The following is a 16,281-nucleotide window of genomic DNA, read 5'->3' as shown; positions in this document are numbered from 1 at the left end:
AGATATATCATCTGGGCCATTTGCTTTTCCAGATTTCAAAGGTTTAAAACATGATTTCAGAAGGTCCTTGTCAGTTAAGATCTATGTTACATAGGGAAGTAGTAGGGATTTCATTGTTATTTCGTGTAGATTGATATGAAGGGTTCATTTTACCGTTTGGCCACCTTGTTTGATCGTGTTTGATGACCGTTTGGCCAGGGCTTCAAATATCAACATGTTTGGACAACAAACAATGTTTGTTGATGTTTGGTCATCACGCATTTTCGGTCGGCCGGGCTTAACAAGTTCAACGACCCAAGTTCAAGTGAGAAATTAACCTGTAAGCCAAATTGACTGCAATGGGTGAGTACAGCTCTTGTAGGTTATTTCAGTGCCTTGTAGCCAAGAAAGTTTGGGTTGAATCTGTAAATTTCGAAATAGCAGTTGCGTTGTTAAATCGGTTGAATGAGTACAGAGATAAAATTTCTCTCTTTGAAATTAATAAGGTGTGTCAGTTAAAAAAATGCCTTTTTATTTCCTTTTATCTTCTTTCTAATACAGTTATTTGTAAGAATTTTATTTGATTAAAAAATTTGGATTCCTCAAACAGGCGAAAAGTTATGCCGATTAGTAGACAAAAGCATATACAAACGCGAGTGATAAAAAAATATTTTAGTCGTTACGGGTTTTTTTTCTTTCGCGCAAAGTAAAGTAAAGTAAAACCTTTTTTTGAGTGTCAATGTATTTAGCTAGAGACTAATTGGGGACACTAATAAATATGCAATACCTAAGACACACAGTACTGATAAAATTTAGATTTTTACAGAAAAATGATAAAAACTAAATCAGTATGTATATGAAAATCCTATGTTGGCTTGTATACAAGATAAAATTGTAAAAAATCAAAATAATTCTATTGGCTACAAAGATTACAGCAATTGCTGTTGTTAGTTAAAATGTCGGCATAAAAACAGGTCTATTCTTGAAGAAGCGTCATTCTAAGAATAATAAAAATGTTACTAGTCTGAGGCAGACAAAAATCGCTCCCCTCATTAACTTAATTACAAGTCTAGTGGACTCTGATTATAATTTGCTTTCGAGTAAGGAACATTTAAAGAGAAACATGCATCTAATCTTACAGAAGACTTATAGAAAATCAGGTTGGGTACCTCTTTAGTATGGTTCTTAACAGAAAAAGGAGATCCATTCATGGTTCGTAACAGGGCTGAACGTTCTGAAGGGGTAGGATGTCTACCGATACTGGTAATGCCTTCACAGACGATTCATTTGGGCAATGTCCTCAGCCGCGTTGAGTACTTCCATAAATGGTTAGAAATCCAAAGTTCCCTGCTGACATTCTACAGGGTTATCCTGAGAACATCATAACATGACAAGCGATATATAAAGTACATCGAATACATATATTTTATTGTTTACCGTCTACCAATTTGTTGAAAGCTACCAAAATGAAATGGTGAAAATATAAGGGTGTTCTCGAATCATAACTCTAACATAAACTCAACCAACTTCCGTTTCCCAATAAGGACGCTTTCTAAGAACGACTAGATTAATTTTTAAAGAAGACTCGTGCTAAGACTAACAAAAAAACTTAGCACTTGTAGGGAGAAAAAACTTTGTTTTGCTCTCAGTTATCAACTTGTAAATGCAAATCAGGTGAAAATCGATTGTAATTTACATTTGAATTGGGAACTCTGAAAGCGGGAAAATATGCATCAAGCCTTAGTCAGTAGTCATTGCACATCTAGTCAGGTTGAGTTCTTCTTAAGTATGATTGTTAAGTGAAAACAACGAGCCATTCCTACCGTCTACGAAGACTTGATGTTCTAAATGGGCGGGAGATATACCGATAATGGTGTTTCCTCGTGAAACGGTTCAGCCTGATGATGTCTGCACTCGCGTTCGGTATTACATGTTGGAGGGAGGCAGACAACAAGCGGTTGAGGCGTTGCAGTGGTTTGAAGACTGTCTTCGTCTCTTGGATGGAAACTGCTATCACTTCGAGCCCCAAGCGTCGCAGTCTCTAGGAATCGCTGAGTCACAGGATCTTGAACTTGAAGGATCACGTCTCCGTCGACAGAGATGGTAACTTCCTCATAGTCCGCAAAGAACTGCTGACTGCTTCGGCGAGTGAAGTTGTATTGCGGTACGCGCAAGCAGCATGGTGAAAGACAACAGCATCCGTCGTCAAAGATGAATGGTGCCGGGTCTTTTATAATCCTCTCAGTCTTTCTGGCAAGAATCTGCAGCTCCTTCCCATCAATGTCGTACAAATTAACGAAACTGAACCAGTGATGCGGACACTTCATAGACACGAGAGAGTCACGAAGTTCCGTCAGTAACGTCAAGAGACATTCTTCAATGTTTTCTTCCACCCAGAAACCGACAGGTATTTTTTCGAGGGTGTTTAAGAAAACGGTTTTAATGTGATATGAGCCAATTTGGGGAACAACTGGTTGAAGGTGGTCTTTTAGGATGATCTTCATAGCCAAGAAGCATTTCCTGGCCGTTTCTGGTACAAGTTTAGACAGCTCGACTTCTGCTACAGAGAAGGAGAATCTCCAACTTGTCTTGTCTTCGTCGTCTGGTGCAGGCTTAGCTACAAGATGGCAGCCTAATGACATTATTCTTTGTGCATCAGCCAAACTAGGCCAGTACCTCTGTCGAGAAGGCCAGTCGCTGATGGTTGGCCACTCAGGACAATGTAAACAAAGAGTGATGTCAGCCTCGAAAAGGGGTGCAATGTTGATCTTCATTGCTGGTCCTTTGGAATCCAGCCTAATTTTGGGAGTCGCTTCACACCTCCCACCACAGCCAGGGGAGCCGGGAAGATTGGCTACACTCGCATTTCCAACAGCATGTTTAGCTTGATCACGGATTATTTTTGAGCTGACGCAACACCCCTCTAAGCCAGGTGCTAACCAGGAGAGAGTAGCATACCCGGTGAAACCCTCCGTCTCGTTCACCAAAGGTTCAACAAGAATGTTCCCTTGACCAGAAAAACAAGCCCAATCTGCCATGGAACAGAACATGACATCTAGATCGGTATAAAGCGCATGGATGCTACAATGTCCATTACAGAGACAACAGTTCGACTCGTATGACATCATAATTGGGATTCCGTATCTCTCAATCGCGCTTCCAGAAAATATGAACTGAAATGTTGTCGTTTTCATTGTACTCTCAAACTGGGCTTTGATGTCGTTAAGATAAAGTAGGGATTTGTCTCTGAATTCTTGTAGTTCTCCTTCGCTGGGAATTTCTTTGTCGACTCCCACAAGAATATCCCGAAGCGGTTTAGAGCTTCTTCCCGTAAAAATACACCTTCTGTAGCCACAAACAACAGGGAAACATAAGATCTGCAAGAAAAGAGCACACTTAAGTCTCAGTCTAAGCTTCCTGTCTCAGGAAACGGGAAATAAGACTGACAAATTAAAAAGGAGAGAACGTAATTTACGTTTGACGAGTTCGTCACAAGCGTACATCACAGTGATTGTTAGGGGTTAATACGTTTAAGCAAGAAAGTTACAGGACAAAGGATCAGAACTTTTGATCCACTTTGCTTCCAACTCTTAACACAAGAGCTAGGAATACATAGTATACACTGATGCGTCCCAATATATAGATACTTACCAACTAGAATTGTAGCCCGAAAGAGCTACGGGTCAATAGCCCATGAGGCGAAGCCGAATGGGCTATTGACCGGTGGCCAACTAATCGGACAGAAAAGGCAATAATAAAGTTAGCAAATGCAAGTTGAAGAAATTTTTATTTGGAAATGAAACGAAAGAAGGCGTGAAACTCGATTGCGCCAATTTCGCTATTCGAGGACTATTACTAATAGTTCTCTAGTAGCGTAGCCAATTAAAATGCAGGATTTGCATTAGTCCACCACTTGGTGATACTAAAGATAGTTATACATGCCGAAATAGGCTATAGAAAACGGAAGTAGCCTAGTGGATGCCCTCGTGCCTCACTTTCTCTTCGGAGGCGAAAAAGAATGTAGGCAACAAATCTAAATACCAGGGTCATAGAGAAAGAGAAAAAGCCGCCACCTCAACAGGATCGAGCCTATATATTGGACTGTCTGTGTGACTGGAATAATTTGTGGTTATAGTCTGTTGTAGTATCTTTTACCTACTCGATGAAGGTCCTAAGTAAGTAAGTGAGTAAGTCAACTTTATTTATTGAGGGTAACACATGACAGATATTTCTGATAAGCCAGTGGCACTCTATCTCTTTTCGAGTGAGAACATCGCATTTGGATTTGTTGCTTAAGATATTGAGTACATTGTGATAAAAGTTAATTCAAAATCGTCTTACCAGGCTTTGTCGTATCAGCACAATAGCAACACACAAAAACAGAATAGCCCCAACGGATATTCCCGCTACGGTCCAGAGTCGTTTTGTACATTCCGATTTACCATCAGCGCAGTTATAACTAAAAATTTGCAAGCTACGAAGCAATTGTACGATGAGGGTTGCAAATCCGACAATAGAGACGCATGAGATGGCACTTTTGATGGTTCTGCCACAAAGCGGTTTCATGGCTCACTAAAGAGAAGTAAAGAGAGAATGATCACAAAATGCTATCCAGTCACCACTTATCGAAACTTCCCAAACCATGACAATTTATCAAGCCCGACTGGAAAGTCTCCAGAAAGGAATATTATATTAGCCATTGTGCAATAACCTTAGGTCAATGTCCAGTGCAGCCCAATAGTTTTACCATATGGGAAATCATACGACAAAGCTCCCAGTGATTTTCCACCATGCTCTCATGTGATTTCAGCGTGCTATACCCCTCCCAACTCTTTCAATCCCCAGTTAGTAAAATCCCATTGTTTCTGACCCAGTCCCAGTTGTGAGCTAATATTCAAGGTAGGCCGTTGTCCGCTTTTCCCTCCCTCCCTCCCTGTATTGGTAGCTTTGTCCTTTCCCATCTTTTTCCTCCACGTAGTTGTAATTACCTTTCGTGAGAAGGTGGCTTTCGCCTGCTGAACCTTCTCGGTTTATTCACTGCCACGTTCTATTTGTTATATTGTGTGTAAACCATAGCTTAGTCAATAAAGGTTTTTTGATGGCAGGGAAGTGCAACCTAGGCTGCACTTTGCCCCACAGTAAGTGCTATACACCGAATGCAAATATGGCGGACAACTCGGTCGGCGCCCAGGACGAGTCGCATCAAAGCGAGTCTAGTGAGGCTTTGATGTTTTGTTTTGACAATGCTTACCCAGAAAAGTCTTACTTCGAAGTCGATCTGGTCTGTTTTATTCAGCTGAGGCTACGAGCTGCTGTGTTTCTGAACGCCACGAGAAGGGATATAAATTTTCCGCCGTTCGCCTCTTAAGCTTAGGGAAAATAGTGGATAAATGCAATTCGTTGAGACGAAGGAAAGGAGTTCACGATCGCCGCAGGAACTTAAGTTTGTTCGCTACATTTCACATTAGAAGATCTTAGAAAAATCGTTTAAATGACGAGCTTATGTGGTGTCTGGTGGTGTTCCAACACGATTTACATGGCCAGTACCTTCCCCAAAGTAAAGAAAAGCTCCTCTTGAAAAACATCCTCTGTCTCAAAGGAAGAAGTTGTCTTCGCGTCCACTCAAAGGTCAAGTTTAAACTTAATCTCCTCAGGGAATATATCTGTCAGGTTATATATCTCAGCTTATATATCTGTCACTTTGTTCTATACGTCGGTGAGTTTCCATGATAAGAAAACCCCTCGACGACACTTGACGATGAAAGAAAAACGACAAAACGGGATTGTTATTCGCTCACGAACAAATTTTAACCTACATTTTATCCGGACTTGTTCTTTGTGACCACTTTCGCCAAGATGTCGCGACCCCTGGGGGAGGGGTACACCCTTATGTGGGCTATGTAGGTACGTGCGGCCCCAAAGGGTAGGGTTTTTCAGCTGTTTTGGTCATGAATAGGGTATCGATTCTGGCAATTTTGGTCTTCAATAGGGTATGGTTTTAGCACTCTAGTCTTGAATTGGATATGTTTCTTGGAAGAAGCTACTTTTTCATCATTATCAATAAGACCGTCATAACTTATGTTAAGGACGGTGCCTACTTTTGTTAGCGCGCATATTTTCTGCGCATCACGCAGGGTATGGTTTAAGTGCCACGCGCGCGCTGGGGTTGACATTGACGCAATCAACTACGCATATGCTACCAAGTACACGACTAGAAGAAAGCAAAATTTTCCTACTGTGACCAAATCAAGTTTAATGAGCCCGTACTCAAACCAGGAACACCAAAATAGCAGCATATCACCAACCACTAACTGTTAACGTCTTCCAGCTGAAAAACTAGCTGTTATCTGGCTAAAATTATACTAAAATCCAACTGTAAACAAGTACCTACAGATGGCTTAGTGCGTGCGCAAAACAAGTGGGAAATACGCAGATGTTTTACTTACTGGGGAGGTGACAGGAAAAAATGTAACGGGCACCGTAAAAGTTTTCAAAACAAAGATCAATAACTTTAAAAAACGTGTGGTTACCCCCACATTTTATGTTATGAAATGGAAGTGGTAAGCCTATTCAACACGTGATTAGTTTCTGGTTGTGACCAAAAGGTATTTAGACTGTATTTTGGCTCAACCAGAGGAAGGCTGTCAGAGACGCTAAAAGCGCTGTTGCAACGATTTTGTTATTAAAAACAAACCAAAAATGGTTTTTATGTTACCATTTACCATGTAGTTTTAAGACCTTTATAAATGTGTTTGCTTTTCTGTTTGTAAAGGAGATTTCGAAGGAAATTTGTGAAGAAATATCCTTTCCTTCTTTTTTCAGAAAGTGCTGATGTCAGCATTTTTTTTGAGATTCAAGGCTGATTATCTGGAAAAAATGCGTGGCTACCCCAATTTTTCTTTGTGGATTCCAATAGCCCTTGCAAAGATCTACTTTTTCCGCGTGGTCCTAACCCGGCGCAAAAACCTTTGTATTTAGTTGGCACCGTCCTTAAAAGCAACTTTGCCAGCCACAACGGTCATAAATAGGGTATCGAATTTTTGGCCAGGTCATAAATAGGGTAGCAAAGATCGCAGATTTTGGTCATGAATAGGGTAAGGGTTTTGGGAAGTGGGCCGCACACCCCACCGAACTTTTCTTTGAGTACTCCTGGTGAGGCGTTCAATTTCAATAGACCATTTTACATTTTACCTTGTTTTGATACAGACGTCACTACTTTTGTTGTGTAAATCAAGTTGTTCTAATGCTAACTAGGTGCATTTACATGACAAAAGGAGAGAGGTCTGTATCAAAACAAGGTCAACTCCACCCTCGCCGCATTCAAAGGCCAGGTCACCGAGCAGACAACGGTAAAATGGCCTGCTGTTGACAACCCTAGGTTGTTTTACTTTTTAAAACTTTGCCGATATTTATTACAGCGTTTACAGACAATTTCAAATTTCATACTCCATTTCAATAATTATTATTTTCGAGTTGCAAAAAAACTGAGTGGCGACCGAGCTGGGAAACCACATGAATGCATGATTGACGAAAGCGAATCACCAACTGCTCGCGGGAGTTTTGATTCGAGGCGTCGCGTCCGTGGTTAGGAGAATTTGGAGTTTCATGCCAGTTTTTTTTTCGAGAGAAATTCCTTTGTCCTAGTTAGAGATTTTGGCGGGAATTTGCTCAATATAATGAGTGATTCCTTGCTAATCCAGACCTCTCTTCGCGCAATGCCGTCAGGTGGAGAGGAATTTAAAGTCCCTCTGCCATTTACTTTTCGAAAGAAAAAGGTCGCTAGGTTCCAAGGTTTCCCACATTTTCAGTGAGATGACCTAAGCACACAAGATGTTATCGGGTAAGGCTCGTTTGGTGCCGTATTACCCAACGTTACTAATCGAACTGTTTGGAAATCGAACTCTATCGAACTTAATCGAACGATTGGGTTCGATTAGTTCGATAATCGAACACAATCGAACCGAAAAATTTCTGTGCGAGTTCGATTGCGTTCGATTTTCGAACCCAATCGAACCTAATCCAACTCAATCGAACGCCATTGAAAAAATCTTAACTTCATCCAAAACACCACTAGATATTTGAACAGTCTGTTTTAGTTAAAAACTAACTTGTAATATCCTGATTGAGCTAGACTTTCGGAGTGGAAGTAACATTGATTTTATCATTTTGCAAACAAAATAATACACAGACTTTAAAACTGAACAAAAATATGCCGCGTTCAACCGGCAATAGAAAATTACCTGTGAAAATTAATCTCACTTCACTGTAACCATTCTATTATATATGTTTTAGTCCTGACCCTGCAGGGTCTTTTTAAAACAACCCAAGTAGCCTGCAAGGTTACTGCAGATTTAACTTGTCTATTTCCCTCTCAACTTTGCCGTTCGTATACTGGACGGGTCTGCTGTTCTGGCTTGCGCGCTCCCCAACAAAACCGCCAGCTGTGCGGCGTTTACTTGCAAAAAACATTGCCCCGACATAACCGGGATTGTGATAAAATTGAAAAAAGCAATTTTCTTGGTTTACTTATTCGTTATTTCGGGAATCCTGCGCTTATGACATTTGTATTACCCCATTTCCAGTCGAATGCTATCTGAGCGCTGTTTGTTTCTAGCAAAATCGAACCTATTCGAACTCAATCAAACTAATCGAACTACTCGAACTCAGTCGAACAGTTCGAATAGTTCGATTGGTCCAAAACTTTTGTGAGAGTTCGATTGTGTTCGATTGCCGTGTTCAATCAAACTCAATCGTGTGACTGAGTTCGATTAATCGAACGTTCGATTTGGTTCGATTTGGTTCGATTAGTTACGTCGGGCGTATTGGGAACTAAATATTCCCAGAACGCTAGCGAATCAATCGACGTCGTAGTGAAAAACTGCTCTCGTCCTCTACGGACTTCGTTGAAGCTTTTGCCAAGGACGCCAAGTTGTTGTCACAGCTAGGCCACGAAAACATCGTCGAATTCAAAGCTGTTGTACCCTTAAATTTTTAATTTCTTTCAAAAATATCAAAGTGATAGAGAATGAATAATTGTTAGATACATAAAGAAAAAATATACTTTGAGAGAATCACATCATCTGAAATCGGCAAATTATATACGAAGCTTCAGATGACTATTACTATTGTTATTGTTATTGTTATTGTTTGCGCCATATTGCAAGTTCATTAGTTTCCTTTGTTTGTAAAAACATTAATACCATAGCATATCTTAAGGGAAACAGTTTACCCGATGTTTGGGTAAATCGATACTGCCCATTTTTACTTGTTTTCCGACTTCCAAAATCTAACCTGATAATCATGAGCACGATTGTAATAAATTGCAGAGAAAATTTTATTTGAATTATTTGATTGGTATGTTTAGTTGTTATTATCTTAAAGAATGAAGACATTTTCACGTTATTGAGCTGATTCCCCATTTTAAAGATTACCGCTTTAAAAGATTCCCCATTTTAAAGATTTCCCAATTTAGAGATACGCACTTTTAAAGATTCCCCATTTTAAAGACTCCCGCTTTAAAAGATTCCCCGTTTTAAAGATTCCCCATTCCCCATTCCCCATTCTTCATTTTCCATTTCACATTCCCTGTTGCCCATTGCCCACTGCCCACTGCCCATTGCCCATTGCCCATTGCCCATTGCCCATTGCCCATTGCCCATTGCCCATTGCCCATTGCCCATTGCCCATTGCCCATTGCCCATTGCCCATTGCCCATTGCCCATTGCCCATTGCCCATTGCCCATTGCCCATTGCCCATTGCCCATTGCCCATTGCCCATTGCCCATTGCCCATTGCCCATTGCCCATTGCTCATTTGCTGTTCCCTGTTTTAAAGATAGCCTGGCTAATTTTAGAGCGGTTGTGTTTTATTTTTTCCCTAGCATTGAAATAAACGCTGCAAGTTCGGACAAGGACTTGTTTACCTCAGCAAATATTTAATTTTCCTTCAAATCGATCTTAACTCGCTTCGATGAAACAGCCAAAGAATTCACTTCAATTGCCTAAACCCACAAGAAGTACTCGCAAAATTGCAAGTCAATTAATAACCGTCGCTTCTGGCGAAAGTAAGCACGATCTTATTTGTCACGGAGCGAAAGTGAAAGCTGCAACGTCAGCGCATTCCATACCTTTTCTTAGCGGATTTAATATTCCTTTGGAATCCAACGCTTCGATAAAACCAAAAGAAAATGTATTTAACACACAATAAAGAAAACAATGTCCGTAACATTTTCCGTGTATTAATGTTTCAACAACTTTTGACGAATAAACATCATAAGTCCCGCTAACGATTTGGCAGAAGAACCGCGCTCGGCCTGTGGCCGCGCGGTTAAAAAGTCACTGTAAAGCTTAAATAGTTATCCAAACAAACTGAAACATGTTTTTCTACAAATGGTTTTAGTAGTTCTTTCTTGCGACAAAGTTTGGCAATTTTCGATTTTTTAATCTTGCATGGTCTTGGGTGAAAATTCTTGAGAGGCGTTCTTAATTGACATTTTATTTGAGAGTAGCGTAGATAACTCTATCAGTACCTCAAGCATTCGTGCATTTGCTGTACCGGATAGGTTACAATAGCCAAACTGGTTTAGTTAAAAACTGCATTTTCAAAAAGCTCTCTTACCTTAGTTCCTTTGTTTAGTTTAACCACCCCAGCGCCGAAAGAGTAATTAAAAAGTTTCTCGAAGTAATCAATGTCTGCTCCGAAATGGAGTTGTGCTTTCAATGCGGAAATTCACTGTCTGTTGTATCTGCACTGCGTGAGACTACAGTCAAACCAAGTGAAGCGTACCCCTTTAGATTAAATCAATGAATTGGTTATTTGAATATTGAACCAGCTAGTTGTTCCATTCCATTGCATTCAAGAATGCAATAATCAATTAATTATTGGAAAATTGAACCCACTAGTCGTTCCAAGAATGGTAAAAAAAATCAATTTAATATAGATTTTTGAAATGACTAGGGAGTTCAATATTCAAAAAATCAATTCATTGTTGTATTCTTGAAACGACTAGCGGGTTCAATATTCAAATAATCAATTTGTTGACGGAATCTTGAGGGGTACGCTTCTCTTGGTTTGACTGTAATCTCACGCATTGCATAAACTGGTGACAGTATATCGGTCTCTTTGATTTTAACACGTTGAGAAAAGTCCTAGTTTGTCCGTGCACGCTTTTCAACACCTTTGTCCGGTTTTATAATCGATTTGCCTGGATTTTTTGGGCAGATCAGAACTCACGAATGTCATATTGCACAGTTATATCTATGTGTTGAAAACCACATGAAAACCGTAGCTACGAAAACAGTCTGTTGTCCGTCCAGAAAAAGTACAGTGACACTGCAATATAGTAAAGTTAGTGTTCTCCCAGTTCTGAAACCGCAATATCGTATCCTGGGGCGCTATACTTTAAGCCAAAATTTGCATTGGAAACTGTTCCGGGAACTATTTTTAACGCTAAATTCGGTCCCAGCACCATCAAATTTGTATATGCCGAGTTTCGTTACCATGGGAAATTGGGAACTGGCTCCAGTGGAACCGACATCCGGTCGTTTCGATACAAAGTCATTTCGATATACATCTAAGGTCGATTCGATACAAACTTTAAATCGTTTCGTAGCAAAAGTAAACTGGAAGAAATATCCCAATGAAAGTGTTTTAATCTTCGCATCGCATCCGACAGTGATCAAAAGAATTGTATTATACCCAGTTTACCTATTAAATCAATCCAGAAATCAACATTAGAATAATTAGAATAAATGAAGTCTAGGGAATTGCCATGCTAAATTTTTTTGAAAACGTAAAGTGTTCCCTCATAGGTCTGTTAAACTAAAGATCTGTTGTTGTGTTTCTAAGGGCCTCTTCATATGAGCCCGGTCAACCGGGCTGGCTCGGTTTCCGAGATCTCGCCTCGCCACTCCTTCCTTCGCAAAAATTTCGATGTGTTCATATGAGAGGCCGGGCTGGCCCGGTCGCCGAGATCTCGGTTTTTGCGACCGAGATTTCGGTGACCGGGATGAAATTTTCCCATATGAACTCTCTAGCCTGCAGTATAGTGCCATACCCTTACCCAGTCGCTATTACGACTGTTTCCAAGCGAAAGCGGTCTGGATTGAGTGCAGCGCGTGGGGAGTTATGGGAAGAGGCGGGACCCCCAAAACTCGTAAATAGCGACTGGGTACGAGTCTGCAATAGTGCGGCTTATTTTCTAATGTCTTGCTTAAAAAAGTGTTGGTTCTTTTCGCTGATAACTTATTTGATTAATCAGTCAGAGAGCAGAGTTCCTACAGTCTTCGTTCCCTTTGACCCAGTGGTCAAGGAAAGAGAGCTAGCGGACCATTGAAATTGCTGATCACTACACCGGGCTTTGAAATTAAATTTTTATTCTGTTTGTCAGTTTCGCTGCCCACACTGACTGATACTACAAACCTCCATTTTCAAATGTCTCCAGTTCTTTCTGAACAGTGTTTTGAAATATATCTCCCCTTTGACGCAATTGTTCTGCTATTGAAAGCAGTAGGAGTTCAGGTGAACCTCCCTTTCTGAAGCCCCACTGATTTAGGATTAGATTGTTGCCATACAAGAAATTGTCGAGTTGCTGACTGATAACATTTTCCAATAGTTTGCCTTGTTTACTGACAAGGGAAATAGGCCTGTAATTTCCACAGTCGAGGGTGCCCCCTTTGTCAAGACATTTCTTTTTTACTTCAGTTGTTTCCACTGGCTTGGGAAATATTTACATTCTGAAATACTTCTTTGAGCAAGTGGCATGAAGCAGGTTAAAAATGAATCTCCAATGAGGCGCAGGTCTTTACTAGACATATCATCTGGGCCATTTGCTTTTCCAGATTTCAAAGGTTTAAAACATGATTTCAGAAGGTCCTTATCAGTTAAGATCTATGTTACATAGGGAAGCAGTAGGGATTTCATTGTTATTTCGTGTAGATTGATATGAAGGGTTCATTTTACCGTTTGGCCACCTTGTTTGATCGTGTTTGATGACCGTTTGGCCAGGGCTTCAAATATCAACATGTTTGGACAACAAACAATGTTTGTTGATGTTTGGTGACCAAACATTTTCGGTCGGCCGGGCTTAAGAAGTTTAACGACTCAAGTTCAAGTGAGAAATTAACCAGTAAGCCGAATTGGCTGCAATGGGTGAGTTAAGCTCTCGTAGATTCTTTCAGTGTTTTGTAGCCAAGAAAGTTTTGGTTGAATCTGTAAATTTCGAAATAGCAGTTGCGTTGTTAGATCGGTTGAATGAGTCCAGATAAAATTTCTCTCTTTGAAATTAATAAGGTGTGTCAGTTAAAACAAAATGTCTTTTCATTTCCTTTTATCCTCGTTCTAAGACAGTTATTTGCAAGAATTTTATTTGATTAAAAAATTTGGATTCCTCAAACAGGCGAAAAGTTATGCCGATCAGTAAATAAAAGCATATACAAACGCGAGTGATAAAAAATATTTTAGTCATTGCATTTTTTTTTCTTTCGCGTTCAGCATCGCTGAGAGTTTTGTTACACGAGAGATGTAACGAGGAGAGTAGCTCAAGAAAACTGCTTCACATGTTCAGCAACTGGTGTATTGGAGCAGGGTTCGTACGGGTCCTGGAAAACCTGGGAAGTCCTGGAATTTTATTGTGGCATTTTCCAGGACTGGAAAGTCCTGGAAAAGGGCTACTGCTCCTGGAAAGTTCTGGAAATCTGTTAAACTCAAGTGAAAAAAATATGCAATGTATGGCAGACAGTAAGGAGAATTAACATTAAGATCTTGGGAGTGAAAGGGTTAATGTGAATTTCAGAGTCCTGGAAAAATCAATCCGAGTCCTGGAAAAGTCCTGGAAATTTGTTTCTGAAAAAGGGTACGAACCCTGTCAGGTGTTCTCTCTGCTGTAGCCAGCAATTAACTCACTAACTCGAACCAAAACTAGCATTTAAGTTCGCTCGCATTACGTCTACGCACTGAGCTGTGATTGGTAAATTCGTGAATTCTTAAGAATGAATGAGTACACTGGAAACATTGGCTTCTTTGATGGCCGAATACCTGCCTTGAACCTAAGTTAGAAACTAAGGAAATAACGAGTTAAATCGAGGGTATGAGAATAGCTAACCCAAAACTAAGTTATAAATTGTAGATTTTGGTACCAATCACAGTTGTGGCTGGACAAAATGCCTTTAAACCTAAACTGAACGCGATCCTTTTATCAGCAGCAAGCGATAAAAGAAAGCTATATTATGTAAAAGAGTAAATAGTTCTGCAAAGGTAAGCTAACGACTAATTACACTGTAGAACGTACCATTGTTCGATGGTATGGGAAACCAGGATTTACGCAGTCTTTTGATCATACGCTCACGCATTTAATCTAAGAAACTTACGCTATAAGCGAAACCCTAAATCTATTAAAATAAACACACAAGTTGCATTTCTAACAAGTAGAGTTTAGAGTCCATGCCACTTTAACGAGGAAGCACCAAAACTGTGTAGAAAACACTTTTACACAGCTTGGTAAGGTAAATGAAATAACGAACACAAGCTGTTTATAACCATTCAGAGAAAAGCCAATTAACTAGACCAGGTTTGAATTGGGGTTTAAAAAACAGGAAATAATAAAGGTCGGTGGCCAAAATGAGACCAACGCAATATATCGATACCTAGGCAAATTTCCTGGCTTTACAAATCGACCGTGGGAAAGTTTGCTAATAGTAATTAGCTACGTGAGTGAGTTAAAGTGACAAGGTGACTTTGTTCCTTGGTATTATAAACTTCAACTAATATTAATCAATTCAATTAATATTAGTTAATTCAATCATTATTAATCAAACACTTAAAGCTTAATAATTTACAAAAATATTCTTCAACAGTTTCACTGACGCTCAAGCTAACTAACTGCTTAATACAGGTTGACCGTTTACGACAGTTTCTTCTGTTACCGTGTTACGAATTTAACGTTGGAACAGCCCTACTCAAAATAAATTGGTCATTGTAAGAGATTTATATGTCTCTTGCTCATTTGTGAAAATAAAAAAGAAGAAAATTACGGCTTTTGAGCTCTAGTCTAGCCATATACATTCATATGGTTTTCTTTAATAAAGTGATTGTTTAACATAGATGAAAACAGTAGATGTAAACTCGTTGGGACTACGTGAAAGGTGACCTTGACCGCTTAACAGAGGTGACCGCTTAAAAGAGGTCACATTTGCAATAAACAAGGGGAGAAATTTTCGGGACATTTAGAACTGACCGCTTGATGAGGGATGACTGTATATGCTAATTGTAAATAGATCTATTCTTGAAGAAGCGTCATTCTAAGAATAATAAAAATGTTACTAGTCTGAGGTAGACAAAAATCGCTCCCCTTATTAACTTAATTACAAGTGTAGTGGACTCTAATGCATCTACGTGCATCTAATCTTACAGAAGACTTTTAGAAATCAGGTTAGGTACCTCTCTAGTATGGTTCTTAACAGAAAAAGGAGATCCATTCATGGTTTCGTAACAGGGCTGAACGTTCTGAAGGGGTAGAATGTCTACCGATACTGGTAATGCCTTCGCAGACGATTCATTTGGGCAATGTCTTCAGCCGCGTTGAGTACTTCTATAGACGACGACTAACAATGGTTAAAAATCCAAAGTTCCCTGCTGACATTCTACAGGGTTATCACTGAGAACATCATAAAACGACACGCGATATATAAAGTACATTGAATATATATTTTTTATTGTTTACCGTCTACCAATTTCTTGAAAGCTACCAAAATGAAATGGTGAAAATATAAAGGTGTTCTCGAATCATAACTTTAACATAAACTCAACCAAATTCCGTTTTCCCAATAAAGACGCTTTCTAAGAACGATTAGATTAATTTTAAAAGAAGACTCGTTCTAAGTCTAACAAAAAAAACTTAGCACTTGTAGGGAGAAAAAACTTTGTTCTGCTCTCAGTTATCAACTTGTAAATGCAAATCAGGCGAACATTGATTGTAATATACATTTGAATTGGGAGCTCTTAAGGCGGGAAAATATGCATCAAGCCTGCGTCAGTAGTCATTACTCATCTACTCAGGGTGAGTTTTCTTAGGTATGATTGTTAAGTGAAAACAACGAGCCATTCTTACCGTCTACGAAGGCTGGATGTTCTAAATAAGTGGGAGATATACTGATAATGGTATTTCCTCGTGAAACGGTTCAGCCTGACGATGTCTGCACTCGCTTTCGATATTACATGTTGGAGGGAGGCAGACAACAAGTTGTTGAGGCGTTACAGTGGTTTGAAGACTCTCTTCGTCTCTTGGATGGAAACTGCTATCACTTC

General features: G+C 39.7%; 2 protein-coding genes across 2 annotated transcripts in view; both read right to left on the bottom strand.

The window, feature by feature from the left end:
• Positions 1–496: 496 nt before the first annotated feature.
• LOC110043264 (uncharacterized) lies at positions 497–10,736 on the bottom strand. Its single transcript, XM_089291001.1, has 3 exons — positions 10,597–10,736; positions 4,321–4,551; positions 497–3,356 (listed from the first exon to the last, which is right to left on the bottom strand). The coding sequence occupies exons 2-3, from the start codon at positions 4,543–4,545 to the stop codon at positions 1,824–1,826; spliced, it is 1,758 nt and encodes a 585-aa protein (XP_089147127.1). The 5' UTR covers positions 4,546–4,551; positions 10,597–10,736; the 3' UTR covers positions 497–1,823.
• Positions 10,737–13,326: 2,590 nt separating this feature from the next.
• LOC149110399 (uncharacterized) overlaps positions 13,327–16,281 on the bottom strand; it is a 7,793-nt gene continuing 4,838 nt past the window's right edge. The window contains exon 3 of the mRNA XM_089291000.1: positions 13,327–16,281. This exon is cut by the window's right edge and continues 1,363 nt beyond it. Coding sequence (XP_089147126.1) covers positions 16,106–16,281 — 176 coding nt within the window. The 3' untranslated portion in view covers positions 13,327–16,105.

The sequence above is a fragment of the Orbicella faveolata genome, unplaced genomic scaffold (genome assembly GCF_042242905.1).
Source record: "Orbicella faveolata isolate gen_17 unplaced genomic scaffold, um_ofav_v1 contig_24, whole genome shotgun sequence".
In the NCBI taxonomy this organism is placed as follows: domain Eukaryota; kingdom Metazoa; phylum Cnidaria; class Anthozoa; order Scleractinia; family Merulinidae; genus Orbicella; species Orbicella faveolata.
This window is presented reverse-complemented; position numbering and strand designations above follow the sequence as displayed.